This window comes from Uranotaenia lowii, chromosome 2 (genome assembly GCF_029784155.1).
Source record: "Uranotaenia lowii strain MFRU-FL chromosome 2, ASM2978415v1, whole genome shotgun sequence".
Classification (NCBI taxonomy): domain Eukaryota; kingdom Metazoa; phylum Arthropoda; class Insecta; order Diptera; family Culicidae; genus Uranotaenia; species Uranotaenia lowii.
The window spans coordinates 158,376,331-158,392,490 of NC_073692.1; the positions used below are offsets into that span (position 1 = coordinate 158,376,331).

Below are 16,160 nucleotides of genomic sequence, written 5' to 3' on the forward strand. Positions count from 1 at the left end.
CCGGATCTCACGGCTGGTGTCATTGTCTGCGGTCACCAGTGAGCCGAGATAGACAAAGTCTTCGACTATCTCCAGCTCGTCGCCGTCGATCGTGACCTTGTTATTACTGGACAAGCGGGTTCGGTCGGTCTCGGATCCGCAGACCAGCATATACTTCGTCTTGGACGTATTAATCATCAACCCAATCCTTCCTGCTTCGCGTTTCAGTTTGCGGTAGATCTCCTCCACCGCCGCAGATGATCTGCCGACTATATCAATGTCATCGGCAAAGCAGATAAGTTGACTGGATCTGTTGAAAATCGTGCCCCGCATTTCGCCCACCGCTCGTCGAATAACACCTTCTAGCGCCACGTTGAACATCATGCAGGATAGACCATCACCTTGTCGAAGCCCCCTGCGCGATTCGAATGAACTCGACAATTCACCCGAGATCCGCACACAGCACTGCGTTCCATCCATCGTCGCCTTGATCAGTCTGATCAGCTTCCCAGAAAAGCCGTTCTCGTCCATGATTTTCCATAGCTCGTTACGGTCGATCGTGTCGTATGCGGCTTTGAAGTCGATGAATAGATGGTGCGTAGGGACTTGGTGTTCACGGCATTTTTGGAGGATTTGCCGTAATGTGAATATCTGGTCCGTCGTAGACCGTCCCTCCATAAAGCCGGCCTGATGACTTCCCACGAATCTGTTTGCTTGTGGCGTTAGGCGGCGGAGTAGGATTCGGGACAACACTTTGTAGGCGGCATTGAGGACAGTGATCGCTCGGTAGTTCTCACAGTCCAATTTGTCGCCCTTCTTGTAGATGGGGCATATTACCCCCTCCTTCCACTCCTCCGGTAGCTGTTCTATGTCCCAGATCCGGATTATCAACCGGTGTAGGCAATCGGCCAACCTGTCCGGGCCCATTTTGATGAGTTCAGCTGCGATGCCATCCTTCCCAGCCGACTTGTTTCTATTCAGCTGGCGAATGGCTTCCTTAACTTCACTCATCGTTGGGAGTGGCTCGTCTTCGTCGTTGGCTACGCCGGCGATGTACCTTCCCCCACCGTCTTGATCTCCTGCATGTGCGCCGTTCAGGTGTTCATCGAAGTGCTGCTTCCACCTTTTCATCACCTCACGATTGTCCGTCAGGATACCCCCGTCCTTATCCCGGCACATTTCGGCTTGCGGCACGAAGCCTTTGCGGGATGCGTTGAGTTTCTGATAGAACTTTCGTGTTTCTTGGGAACGATGCAGCTGCTCCAGCTCCTCGAGCTCCTCCTCCTCCAGACGGTGCTTTTTCTCCTGGAAAAGTCGGACTCGCTGCCTCTTCCGCTGTCGGTGATTTTCCACATTTCGACGGGTGCCTCTCTGCACTACTGCCGCCCGCGCGGCATTCTCTTCGTCCATCACCCCCCAAGTGGCAGGATCAATGGGACGCATCGAACAAGGCAAGATGAACGCATAGGCTAATCGCGACTTTCGGACTGGGTAAATCGAAAGGATGGAAAGGTGAACTTCTACCTGACGTAGTTCCTTTCGGGTCATGGGTGCTTTAAGCAATACTTTCATCGGTTTAAGCTTATCAGCTTGCCCTAAAGCCCGGAATGCGTAGATATGGAAGAAGCGGCAAAACATGTTATCTTGTTCTGCCCCAGGTTAGTTTCTAGGCGTCAACAACTTCAAAATTTGAACGCTGAAAATGTTGTGACTGAGATGTGTCGCGACGAACATTCGTGTGGTGAGGCTTAAAAGGTCTCACGTACTCAGCTTCGATCTTTGGTGCAGAAAAAGGAAGCGGAGAAACCATCAGGGGTGGTCGTGACAGAATTTTAGCGAGAGGGGAGGGAGGAAAAGGGGAAAGAGGAAAAAGGATAAAGGATAAAGGAGAAAGACCAAAATACGAGAAAGAGTAAAAGGACAAGGGTGAGCTGTGCATGAGCCTTGATGAGCCTTGATGTAGTTTCATAGAGTGGAACCAAGGGACGCATCTGGCATACAAAACCCAAGGTGGTTTTTGTGGGACGAACCCACTCACGGCTGCGAAAACCCGGCTGTTAAGGTTTGAAGCCAAATTTCTATCTTGTAAAAAAAAGACACAAAATCATATTTAATATTTTAGTCACAACAACTTTTTCATCGGAAATATCATACAAGGCAATAGGTATTGAGTTCCCCAGCTACAACTGGAAGAAAACAATTTTTTAAAAGGACAGCGATAGTTCACTATAGGTATACTCATCCATTATAACATTTACAAAACTTTAATGTTTAGATCAACTTCAACACCATCGATTTTTTAAGGTTTTAAAAAAATACTATAAAGAATGTTAGAACACAGAACCATAGTGTCGTGATTTAAGATGAAGAATATACACATAGAACAGCTAATGTTATTATTTTATACACATTCCCTAAACATGTGTTAGATTCCTTGAAAAAGGCATAATAAATTCCGAAACGTCAGATGTAGTGTAGAAACTTTGTTTTGAATTTTTAAAAACTGAAAACACCAAAAATATTTTTACAGCATAAAGAACCAGTCGATGAAAAATTTTAATATTAATAAATCTCAAATTTTATTTATTCTCCCCTTTCTGGATTTTTAAACATTCGGAGGGAGGAGGGTTGTCAAACGAAAACTTTAATATTTGTTCCGGCTTTATTGACATCGTCACATCAACACATTTCTGAAGATTTTCGTTCTTAATACTGACACTGCAATCTTGAAACGGTAACTTTGCAGCCTAGTTAATGTAATGAGCCCCGAAATGAGATGCGACATCATTTCCTGCAAATCTCGAGAACGTTGACTTTTATTTCATTTTCCTTTCTACAACGTATGAACTTTCACAAAGCGGTCGCCTCAGGGTTCAAAATTTGTCACACGAGTTCATCCTTGCCCGAACCTGGCAACCAAATTCCGACGGCGACGGCGACGTCGACGAACGCATCCAACTGCGAAATCCTCCGTTAATGGCTTTCATCAAGTCAATTTGTCCTAACGAGGCGGGTTGCTGAATTTTATGGGTTCTACGTCTTCTCCTAAGCCTGTTCCAAAGAGTTCTGAGTCGATTTAATGTCAAGCAAAAGGAGCTTCAAGCAGTAACTTTTTGTCTTAGGCTAGGACTAGAAATAGAAAAATTAATTATGGGAAAATTATCGATCAACACGCAAAGGAACGACGACGCGTCATGTTGAGTGCGTGTATGTTCGTAGATTGCTGCAACTAAGGTACTTATCTTTGAACACTTTCCGGTTTGGTGCGAGTCAAGTGCTATAAGACCTTGTTCTCGTGGTTTTCTCCGCGCCTCGCTACATACACCCACATCACCTACTCACAAACGGTTTTGTGGTGAATTTGCGAAACGGTTTCTGTCATGTTCAAGAAAAGCCTTTCCCTCCGACCAATCCGGTGCGAAAGTCAAATGTCAGAGCGTTTTGTCGAGTCGAGTTGAGTGGGGAAAATTCACATTAGCCTTCGTCGAACCGCTTGAAGGCACTCCAGCCATCCGATAACAATTCATCAAGTGATGAGAGTTTACGCTACATGTCAGAGCAGATTCCCCATTCGGATAATTTGATTAGGCCTCTAAGACGGAATGATTAATTGCTGGTACTGTTCGGTAGCTTCGGAATGAATGCCATCAATGCAAAGGGGCTCATCCTTTGAATCAATCAGCACTTAGGGCATTGGGGTGGTTAAACTTTAAAATAAAACATTCTCTGTTCAGTTGGTGATAATGATTCGTGGAATGATATCTTGTGAAATTATTGCTTCGTTGACCTCATCAAAACAAAAAATGAAGTTAAAACCTCTGTGTCAGTCTATCAATCAAATCAGTCACCCCATGAAAATTAATGATTTATTCTCGAAAAATCGATACCCATCACCGGACTGATTCGTAAACCGAGGTAGGTACGGAAAATTGGAATGAACTTACATAGCATGGAGTCTATTTTAAGGTTGAGCTTGAAATCACTGCATAAATTATTTGAACTGACTTTTTCGGAGTCATAGAAACGATGAGGATACTGAAGTGTTAAATTTGCAGTAAAAATCTTTTAAAAGGAAGATATTTTCTGAATATTATTCAAATGTGCATAAACTTTTTCCATCGTTATTTATTGCTATGATTGTCATATTTATTATTGATTATTCTTTATACAAAACATTTCTCTTGTACAGAAGATGTATACGACTCATGATCTAGGTACCACTTCAAACAACTAGAGCCCTAGTCTGAACAATCGTTTTAGATCCATATTTCGATCCAATCAAGCACTGTTGGTCGATTATACCAGTTCGAATATACTTTTTTAGAACTTGTATGAGAATTGGTCCGAAAAATATACGATTTGGACAAAATTTGTCGTCCCGAGAAGACCTTGATACCTAAATAGATAGCAAACAATAGCCAAAATAAGCTTTCGATGCCAAAATGATAGAGAATGATTAAGTGTAGTATTTTCCCGATGACAAAGTTAGGTTTTCTCCCTGATGACAAAATATAGTTTCAGTTAAATATAAATCTGCTAAACTTTGAAGACAAACGTTGGTAAAAAAATTAATTTACCTGAAACTGTCCTGACCCTGACCTGACCCTGACCTGCCCCTGACCTGACCTGACTCTGACCTGACCCTGACCTGACTCTGCCCTGACCTGACCCTGACCTGACCCTGACCTGACCCTGACCTGACCCTGACCTGACCCTGACCTGACCCTGACCTGACCCTGACCTGACCCTGACCTGACCCTGACCTGACCCTGACCTGACCCTGACCTGACCCTGACCTGACCCTGACGTGACCCTGACGTGACCCTGACCTGACCCTGACGTGATCCTGACCTGACCCTGACCTGACCCGGACCCGACCCTGACCTGACCCTGACCTGACCCTGACCTGACCCTGACCTGACCCTGACCTGACCCTGACCTGACCCTGACCTGACCCTGACCTGACCCTGACCTGACCCTGACCTGACCCTGACCTGACCCTGACCTGACCCTGACCTGACCCTGACCTGACCCTGACCTGACCCTGACCTGACCCTGACCTGACCCTGACCTGACCCTGACCTGACCCTGACCTGACCCTGACCTGACCCTGACCTGACCCTGACCTGACCCTGACCTGACCCTGACCTGACCCTGACCTGACCCTGACCTGACCCTGACCTGACCCTGACCTGACCCTGACCTGACCCTGACCTGACCCTGACCTGACCCTGACCTGACCCTGACCTGACCCTGACCTGACCCTGACCTGACCCTGACCTGACCCTGACCTGACCCTGACCTGACCCTGACCTGACCCTGACCTGACCCTGACCTGACCCTGACCTGACCCTGACCTGACCCTGACCTGACCCTGACCTGACCCTGACCTGACCCTGACCTGACCCTGACCTGACCCTGACCTGACCCTGACCTGACCCTGACCTGACCCTGACCTGACCCTGACCTGACCCTGACCTGACCCTGACCTGACCCTGATCTGACCCTGACCTGACCCTGACCTGTCCCTGACACCTGACCCTGACCTGACCTGACCCTGACCTGACCCTGATCTGACCCTGACCTGACCCTGACCTAACCCTGACCTGACCCTGACCTGACCCTGACCTGACCCTGACCTGACCCCTGACTCTGACCTGACTCTGACCTGACCCTGACCCTGACCTGAACCTGACCTGAGCCAGACCTGAGCCTGACCTGATGACCTGAGCCTTTTGTTAGAATGTTTTGCCAGTTGTTAAAATTCTTTGTCTGCCCATCCCAGAGGATTTATTCCTTTTGTTCTAAACAAGTCTAAATCCCAGATTCTCCTCTTTATCACGCTTAACTGTTTTCCCAATATTAAATGGGAGAATTCACGAGAAAACGCCTACTATGTTTACGTTGTCGACCAGGCGACCTGCTACTTTTTGCGAGACGCTAGTTAATACTTTAACTAGTGTAAATTTAGATCAAAATTTAATAGAAGAGACTTGCCCAACACTCGGGTTTCATCAATCGACTCTCAACATCTATGTGGTAGACACTCCAAATTGAAAATTTTTTTTTGTTCATTCCACAGCTCTGCTGGACGCCTTGGCCAAAGGTTTGCTGTCGGATCAGCACGTCACCAGTGCTCGGATCCTCTCGATCAACGTATCGGATGGTACCGTTTCCAATTCGGTCTGGTGGAACAAACCTCTCGCCGGCATGGGAGGCCCGGTCAAAAAGGACGAAGACGGCCTTGCAGTAGGAAAGGCACCGGATCCAAGTTATCCATGGTGAGTTATCGGGTGACTTTTTGTTTGGCAATATTTTGAGTTGTTTTCTTTTATTTTGGTTAAAGGTTTGCGGACGAAACGTCATCCTCCGAGTTGCGATCACCGAAGTTCGCTCCGTCACCCCTGAACATATCTTACCGAGGCTGGTGGACGTATCCGTACTACTCGTGTAGCTACAAACGATGGATTCTATCCTACAGCCTTGCAATACCACCGATGGGAAGGCACGGGTAAGAAATCTTGGTGTAAATTTAGAGGAGGAAGCACTTAACGTGATGGGTTTCTTCCAGACTTCGTGCATTTCTCAGCATAGATATTGATGTGTCAAACCTACAGGTGAACCAATGTGAGAGTCCTAGTAGGTTTGAGATAATGAGCTATAACCATCATCTGCGGCAGTACTATCCGTTTGTGCGGAGTAGTAGATTGAGTCAGGATGAGCAGCTGAACCAGATTGAAGCATTTCATGGGTCGCACAAATGCCACCTACATAGTATGTACTGTGAGTACCGGCCATCAATGACGAACGTCGCTACGGTCGTTAATCCGAACTATCACCACATCGGCAATGGTAGTACAAACTCCAGCGGTGGTCCCTCGGCCATCATCAATAAAAGCCTTCGGGTGGTGAATGGCTGGATTCGGGGATCTTACGAATGCAAATGCAAAGACGGTTTCTATTCGCTGCATCATCCTAAAGGTTTCAACGGAAGCATTATGGAGGTGGCATTCCAGGAATACCGAGATAATATCAGCACCTACTACATGGACGTGTTCGTATGCGTACGGTGTGCTCCAGGATGTGCCACTTGCCGGGGTCCGCAACCTTGCCTTGCCAGCTATAATTGGGCTTTTAGGTAATATTGTCATCAAAGAATATAAACAACTTTCTAAAAGGGTTTCTCCATGCTCAACAGAACAACTTTGCTCACATTTTCGGTGATGTGCGCGGGTTTCACCGTAATCCTCACCCTGTACATGTACCAGCACCGCAAGGTTAAGGTCTTCAAGGTGGCAAGCCCTATCTTCCTTACCATTACCCTGCTGGGATGTGCCTTTATGTACCTGGAGATGGCTGCCATCTTTCCGATCCTGGACACGTACTCGTGCATCGCCACCAAGTGGACCCGACACATGGGATTCTGCGTGACCTACACGGCGCTGCTCATGAAGACCTGGCGGGTGTCGTTGACCTATCGGGTCAAGTCGGCCCACAAGGTCAAACTGACAGATAAGCAGTTGCTCCAGTGGATGGTCCCGATCCTGTTGGTGATGTTCATCTATCTGGGCACCTGGACGCTGTCGGCGCCTCCGGCTGCTGAAAAGGTATGGTTCATATTTTTGTCAGTTCTTCAACGTTTGTCGAGCAAAACAATTATGGATTCTTATAAGTGAAAACTCAAGTCGATTTATGTAATTTAGCATCGAAAATAAAACATTCAAAACAGCCTCGATTCCTGCGGTTAAACCCTTTTCTTTTAAAAAATACAGATAATAGAATCTTTTTGAAGTAAGCAGAGTGAAAAAGAAATTGAGCAAAATTTGCTTAGTGAACTTTCAAAATAGTGTAACTTCATCGGTTTTCGATAAATTCGAAGCAGTTTTAAAACTATCGACTTCAAAGGATTTTGTTTTTCGAGACTTGGGTAGATTTTTATGAAAATACATCAAAGTAAAAAAAACTACTTGAAATGAAATGTTCAAAAATGACAAAAATGCCAAAAATGACAAAAATTACCAAAAATAACAAAAATGACAAAAATGACAAAAATGAAAAAAAATGACAAAAATTACAAAAATGACAAAAATGAAAATAATGACAAAAATGACAAGAATGACAAAAATGACAAAAAATAACAAGATAACAAAAATTACAAAAATGAAAAATTAGAATACCACTTAGTGGTAAAATCCAGAAAAAAAAAACTGAAATTGCAAGAATTATCAGAATGGAATAAAACCACAAACAAATTCCAAGTACGCTCTAGCGCTTCCAGATAAAGCTTACAAAAGATCTACAAATTTGTTTCAGCAAATAAGCTATAAGCCCCTGTCCACTACCAATACCCAAAATTTTAAATTTACCGCAGATTCCATAATCCCAAACTTTCCCCAGGAACAAAGCATTAATTAAAAGAAAACAGTGATGGATCCGGTGATTTTTGGTGCCCCCTTGGCAAGCCAACGGCCAACCGGGTTTTGGATGTTGATTCTTTCCGAGACAAACCCCCAAAGGACTAATAATTATTTAAATGAACAGCAATCTTTCGTCGATCCATTTTTTTTTCTTTCGGTTTTTGGTAAACCGACCATTTGTTCTTGTTTGCCCAACGGCAGAAGGTTTTCTGATAAAATTTCTGCTGCTTGAATTGGTTGTGTTGAAATATTTTAGTTTTTTTAGTGGGTTTTTCCAAGTTTTGCCTCAAATTTATGGAATCAATAAGAAACCAAGTTTTTTTTTGTTTTTAAAACAAACTTCATTTAACCAGGATAGAGATAAACCAGCAGCTGAATTTTAAAATGAAAAAAACCAGCGACCTGTAAATTAAATTTCGCTTACTTTTTCTCGTTCCCCAAAGGTAAAAGAAAAGATAGCAAGAGGCATCCCCCAAAAACGCCGGAATTGATATCCGCCAACGCCGCTGCCTGCTCACTTAATTCCCTAATCAAATACACTTGCTGGAATTTCTTTGAAATGTTTGGGTTTGGTAGGAAAATTCTTGGAAGAAAAAACTCCATAAAATTATCCAATTTGAGTTTTCAGTTTTTTAGTTCGCCCAGACGTTTGTCTTGCTGCTGTTTTTGATCAGGTCGGAAAACAGAATTGTTTTACCTGGAAAAATTATACGCCCAACGAAACATAAAATTTGCTTGCAACTTTTCGATGGTGAAGCTTAGCCATTGTTTTCTAGGTATAAGGTATAGTTGGTTATAGATTTATATGAAAAATGAATCTACCAGGGAAGGTTAGATTTCTAAGAAGTTTAAGAAACAAATCAAATTTCATCAGGAAAGTTCTCTCCTGAGAACTCACTCTCAATAATTGATCGCTTATGATCGTGTTTTGTACTTGTTTTGATAGAAGCAATAAATCAGTGCGCACCAACCTCCAAACAGCAAACAAACGTCAGCTCGGTTTAAAGTTAAGTGTTGGGAAATAAAAGCAGATAAAGGGTGATACGGTCAAAATTTGGTCAGGGGAAAACGCATGTAAATCGGTGAAATCGTTTATTTAAAAAATCAAATTAAATTTCTTTTTCAAGTTTAATTAGTATAAAATTCAGGAAAAATATTCAGTTAGGCTTCCGCATTTCCAAATCCGAATTGCCGGGCCTTACGATTAACCCCTGCCATCAGATGTTGTAAAGCCACCTTGTCCACCTTCTTCGCCGCAGAAAGCCAGTTTGCCTTGAACTGCTGCTCGTCCTTAGCAGTTTTTTGGTCTTCTTTAGGTTCCGCTTGACAATAGCCCAGTATTTTTCAATTGGGCGGAGCTCTGGCGTGTTGGGAGGGTTCTTGTCCTTGGGAACCATCTGCACGTTGTTGGCGGCGTACCACTCCATGGCCTTTTTACCGTAATGGCAAGATGCCAAATCCGGCCAAAACAGTACGGAACAACCACGTTTCTTCAGGAAAGGCAGCAGACGTTTTTTCAAACACTCTTTCACGTAAATTTCTTGGTTGACAGTCTCGGAAGCTATGAAAATGCTGCTTTTCAAGCCACAGGTACAGATGGCTTGCCAAACCAGATATTTCTTCGCGAACTTTGACAGTTTCATGTGCTTGAAAATATCTGCTACCTTTCCCTTTCCTTTTGCTGTATAAAACTCCTGTCCCGGAAGCTGCTTGTAGTCGGCTTTGACGTAGGTTTCGTCGTCCATTACCACGCAGTCAAACTTCGTCAGCATCGCCGTGTACAGCCTGATGGATCGCGCTTTGGCCGTCGTATTTTGTTTATCATAGCGATTTTGAGTCACTACCTTCTTGTAAGTCGATAGTCCGGTTCGTTTTTTGGCTCGATGCACGGTTGTAGACGATACACCCAGCTTATTTGCGGCATCTCAGAGAGAGAGGTTAGGGTTTCGCTTGAAACTACCGGCAACTCTCTTCCTAGTTTCAGCGGCTACCGGTTTTCGATTTCCCCCCGATCCAGACTTCCTGGCTATCGACAAACGTTCCCCAAATAATTTAATTACATTTGTAACGGTTGATTTGGCAACTTTTAGCGATTTTGCCAGCTTTGTGTGCGAGTAGCTCGGATTTTCGCGATGCGCAAGCAAAATTTTGATACGCTGCTCTTCTTCCTTGGACGGCATTTTGACAACTGAAGAGTGAATTCCAAAATCGAAACAGAACCAGCATTCTACACATACACACACCGTCAAAATGAGGGGCGTTCAGGTTTTTTAAATGCAAAATTGAAAGAAATACGTCAAGTTGATATTGACCAAATTTTGACCGTATCGCCCTTTAACCCAAATACGGTCGGTTTGTTTCCATCGGAAGAATTAGCCTAAGTGATCAATATCACGGAATTCACCTCTCTAATGAAACAAAAGGAGGTTATTATTGGGTAGCCTTCATTGCACCCACGGTGGACTGAGAATTTAGTGTTTACAGTCCACTTTTGAAGAACCTTTAATTAATTGGGACGATCCTGAACAAACTTATTGAGAGTTTTTGGAAATCTCCAACGACTGTCGCTGGACTGACCATCCAGTAAATGCGAACGTCGGATGCTAGGGGGCGAGCAACCTTAGCGAAGATCGTAGCGCTGCAGGAGGTATGCTGGAAGAGCCCGAGCTGTAGCAAAACACACTCGCTTGGAACAGCTTTTACAGTGATAAGGAAGATGCAGAAACGCTTGATCGGGTGGCGGCCGATCGACCCACGAATGTGCCGGTTGAGAATCAAGGGCCGATTTTTCAACATCAGCATCATCAACGTGCACAGCTCTAACCTCGGAAGTACCGAGTACCGGGTACGACAAAGACAAATTCTAAGCTTAGCTGGAACGTGAATACGGCCGCTGCCCAAAACATGATATCGAGAACGTCATCGGGGTTTTTCACGCTCAGATCGGCCAGAAGGAGAAATTCAACGCGCACCAGATGACCAACAAATCGAAACGATCGATTTTGCCGCCTACAAACGAATGGCCGTACGTATGTAGTACCTTTTTCCAGGAGATCACCGTACCAAACGCAATCACAGATCAACCACGTAGTGATAGATAGCCGGCACTTCTCGGAAATCATCGACGTCAGATCCTGTCGAGGCACCAACATCGAGCCAGACCTCTATCCGATGATGGTGAAGATGCGCTAAAAACTCTCCGTAGTGGATAACATACGAAACGCCGAACGCCTCGGTTAAACATCGCGCGACTGAAACAACCTTGTGTATGAGAACTTGTATAATATTGTTCATTTAAAATCTATGTAAAAACATTACACAAAAACATTGAATTATCCGATAATTACTGAACACTTAAAATATTCTAAAATACTATAAGTAAATAAATAATAATAATTCAAATCACACCATTCTCTTAACAAGATAACTTCAATTCAAAAAACAATATGTTTCGATTTGAAAAAAAAACAATTCTCGTTAGAGCAGCCACCCTAATATGTAAATGCAAAGATCACCCGACACAACTAAGATTTCAAGTATGTGGTTCAAGATGATATCTTATTTAGATCACCAGCCGCATTCCTATTTTGCGTCAGGTGATTGACCTCTTTCGGGAGGCTTTGTGTACCTACATATTCACCTATTTTGGGCAGGCAAAAGATCGGTCCCCTGATTTTATATCCCGAAGAGGAAGACAAGGGTTATCCAAGAGTTGCGAAAGACGAATTGATTAATCAACTTCGTAGATCATATCGTATCGGGTAGTTCCGGTTACGAAAATGAGTCTGATCAGGTCGTCAGAGGACTCTTGAGAATCCCTACCGACTTACGATTGGTGATTCGAAAAGTCGTGATCTTAATTAGTTCATGCGCGGGCACCCTCTTATTGGCCACACCTTGATATGAACGAGTGAAAGCGTAGGGAAAATAGTGGTACACTTAGGTAAAAAGGATATTTTGTGAGATATCTTACGCCCACTAAAATTCCGCTGAAGCCGAGCAGAAGGAGAAAGAACCCAGCACACCAGCATTCCACCGGGGTAGTCTACATTTCACGTAACGAAAAAAGTTTCGTCTCGTCTTCAGGGCGACTCTAAAGGGCCGAAGTACAGGTACAATTTCAGAAACCCTTCCGCTTCTTTCCCAAAATAAGAAATCAATAGGAACTCAGGAAGCGTGTCGGCACTCTCGTTATAAATCACCGAGTGATCACTGCCCTCAACGCCGCCTACAAAGTGTTGTCCAGAATCCTAGTCCGCTGCCTAACGCCACAAGCAAACAGATTCATGGAAAGTCATTAGGCCGGCTTCATGGCGGGACGGTCCACGACGGACCAGATCTTCACATTACGGCAAATCCTCCAAAAATGCCGTGAACACCGAGTCCCTACGCACCACCTATTCATTGACGCACGTGCCGCATACGACACGATCGACCGTGACGAGCTATGGAAAATTATGGACGACTTTTTCGGGAGGTTGACCAGACTGGTTAAGGCGACGATGGATGGAACGCATTTCTGTGTGCGGATTTCGAGGGAATTGTCGAGTTCATGCGAATCGCTCAGAGGGCTTCGACAAGGCGATGGTCTATCCTGCCCTGCATGATGTTCAACGTGGTGCTAGAAGGTGTTTTACGACGAATGGGGGGACGAAATGCGGGTCTAGATTTTCAACAGATCCAGTCAACTTATCTGCTTTAGCGACGTTATTGATATAATTATAGTCGGTAGATCAGCTGCGGCAGAGGATGAAATTCACCGCATAATGAAACGCGACGCAGGTAAGATTGAGGTGATGATTAATACGTCTAAGACGTAGTATATGTTGACCTGCAAGTCCAAGACCGACCGAGCCCGCTTATCTAGTAATAACAAGGTCACGATCGACGGTGACGAGCTGGAGCAAGTCGAAGACTTTGTCTATCCCGGCAATGTCATTGACAATGAGACCAGCTGCGAAATCCGGCGGCGAATCATCAGCGGAAGTCGTGCCTACTATGGACTCCACAAGCAACTGCGGTCGAGAAGACTTAGCCCTCGCACGAAGTGTAACCCGTAAACGACGATCATTAGACCGATTGTCCTTTGCGGGCACGAGACGTGAATATTCCTCGGACAGGACCTGCGCGCGCTCAGAATAATCGAGCGACGAGTGCTAAGGACCATCTTTGGCGGGATGCAGGAGAACGGAGTGTGGAGGCGAAGGATGAACCACGAGCTTTCTCGACTCTACGGCGAATCCAGTATCCAGAAGGTGGGAAAGGCTGAACGGATACGCTGGGCAGGACGTGTTGCGACAATGTCGGACGACTGTCCTGCAAAACAGGTGTTCACTGCGAATCCGGTAGAAACGAGACGAGCAGGGGCACAACGAGCGAGGTGGTTAGACCAAGTGGTGCGTGATCTGACGAATGTGGGATGCCCGAGAAATTGGAGAACGGTTACCAAACCATATAAATAAAAATAGAGATCTATTGCCATTATTTCTTTCATAATTCTTATTTCTTCATATTTTTATTTCTTCAGGTGAACGTTGCAACAAAAAATAAGCTATAAATTGTTATGTTTCGAGAAAAAATTGTTAATACGGAAGATACTTTCAAACGCTCTAACTAACGATTTTCATACAGAAATTTACAACTATTTTTTGCAAAATATTTTATTTGAAAAGCTGATCAAATTTAAATGCGCTTTCATGTGCTATTTTATAATTCCCTTAAAAAATGGCAAAGTTATCTGCATAAGAATTGCGATCTTATTTTTTAAAGAAAAAATCTATCCACAAATATTCTTAGAAATAAAAACTTATTGAAATGTTCAAAACAATATGGGTTTAAGTCGCAAGTATAACATAATTAGCAATTTTAGGGGGGAAACTATTGACTCTTTGCGCAAACTGTCAGATAACAAGTAAAATCTCCATATATCTTAAACTAAACGTGATATATGTACTTATGTACAATTAAAAAAAATCCAACCAAATTACATTTTAAAAAAATTAAATAAGCAATCAAAATAAAAATCTGTCCTTTCCTTCCTTTATTCAACAACCATTTCGAATGTTCTTCTCAACACCATTTGATGCACCGACATCAACAACAACAAAAAACGAAACGGAACCCCCTTAATCATCATCGCAACGCAGATTGTCGACGGCAGCGGGCTGATCTTCAAACAGTGCTCCTACAACTGGTGGGACCACAGCCTGGCCATCGGCGAGGTCCTGTTCCTGGCCTGGGGCATCCGGGTCTGCTACAACGTGCGAAACGCCGAATCGCTCTACAACGAAGCTCGCCTAATCTCGTACGCCATCTACAACATCGCGCTGGTCAACATCACCATGGTCGCATTCCAGTGAGTATTTCATCCCATGTGTGAAGGTAGTTCATTTCGTTATCTCTATATCCCTTTGTGCGGGGTCTCGTTTTTCAAAAGGTCGAAATGTCAAAATTGTGATAATCCATTTGAACGATTTTTTTTCAGTCGAATTATTAAACTACTCAGTTTAAAAGTTCAAAGGATCTTTTTCACACAGAAACTTATGAAAAATATATCACTGTTTTTAAATGATAAACTGGGAGCAGGTAAAATTTACTGAACATGTACCAGTACCACATCGCGGCCAACAACACACACGGCTCACTTTCAGGACGTGGCGGAATGTTCACTTGAATCACACCATTCGGTGTCAGGATGAATACTAATCCTAATGTTTGTATCAGATAAACACACGTTTTACTTACCTGTCTATTGGCTGCAATCGTACATTTACTGCAAACGTTTGCAGTCATCCAGGATATCAAGAAGAAGGATAAAGTGGGTCAGGTGGAATTGTGATTTTTTCCCTGTTTTCAAAACGCTCCGTGTAAGTAGGTTGCATTCCAATTTGAATCTCAATTGGAATCATCAACCTCATGAATATAAACCATATGAGACAATCATGATCATTTGCATTATTTATACTTGCTCAACAATAATCAACAGGTGGGATACAGTTGGGACAGTAAAATGTTTAATTTGTCAAATATGTCAAAATTCTCAAAATTGTCAGAAGAAACTGAAAAAAATGTAAAAATTGCTAAACAGTACATTACAGTACAAATAACAGGTGAAATTGTCAAAATGGTCAGAACCTCTAAAGTTGTCAAACAGTACATTTTTTGCTTGTCTACATTTTTCAAAGTTTTCAATGACTTACAGATGAAAGAAAAATACAGCAATGGAGACTGCTACTGGTAATTCTAAGAGCAAGTTTACTGGTGTTGGGAAAAAGTGGTAGAAATTTTAACATTTTGAAAATTTTACCATGCAAAAATGTTTTCAAGATCTTAGGGCGTTGTATTTTTTTACAACACTGTTTCTATTTCAGCCGTATGTGATAGAAATATTGCTATTTTTGCATCATAGCATGCGAAAATACAACAGGTGTTGTAAAAAAACTAGAAGGCCACAGATCTTGAAAATGTTTTTGCATGGCAAAATTTTCAAAATGTGCCGTAAGTGTCGAAATTTCTACCACTTTTTCCCAACACCAGTGAACTTGCTCTTAATCCACAACAATCAAATGCAACTCGTATTTACAAGTTACAAGAAATTCAGCTATTTAAACGTCATCCGGAATAAGCAGGGTTGTATCAAAATCTTGTTTAGACATAAAGGGGCAGTCTAGAGTGCCCCAAATGACCCGACTTTTGAAAAAGTCATGCGCTGCAGACTAAAATTGAGCCTAGGCCTAGTACAAGATCTCATGCCAAATTTGGGCG

At 43.5% G+C, this 16,160-nt stretch overlaps 1 protein-coding gene across 8 annotated transcripts in view; it reads left to right on the forward strand.

Annotated features, from left to right (window-relative positions):
* LOC129742602 (probable G-protein coupled receptor CG31760) overlaps positions 1-16,160 on the forward strand; it is a 240,525-nt gene that overhangs the window by 179,616 nt on the left and 44,749 nt on the right. For all 8 annotated transcript variants that reach the window (XM_055734523.1, XM_055734525.1, XM_055734522.1 and 5 more), the window contains 5 exons: positions 6,062-6,260; positions 6,326-6,490; positions 6,551-7,117; positions 7,178-7,586; positions 14,543-14,751. In XM_055734523.1, coding sequence (XP_055590498.1) covers positions 6,062-6,260; positions 6,326-6,490; positions 6,551-7,117; positions 7,178-7,586; positions 14,543-14,751 — 1,549 coding nt within the window. The remainder of the gene's footprint in view (positions 1-6,061; positions 6,261-6,325; positions 6,491-6,550; positions 7,118-7,177; positions 7,587-14,542; positions 14,752-16,160) is intronic.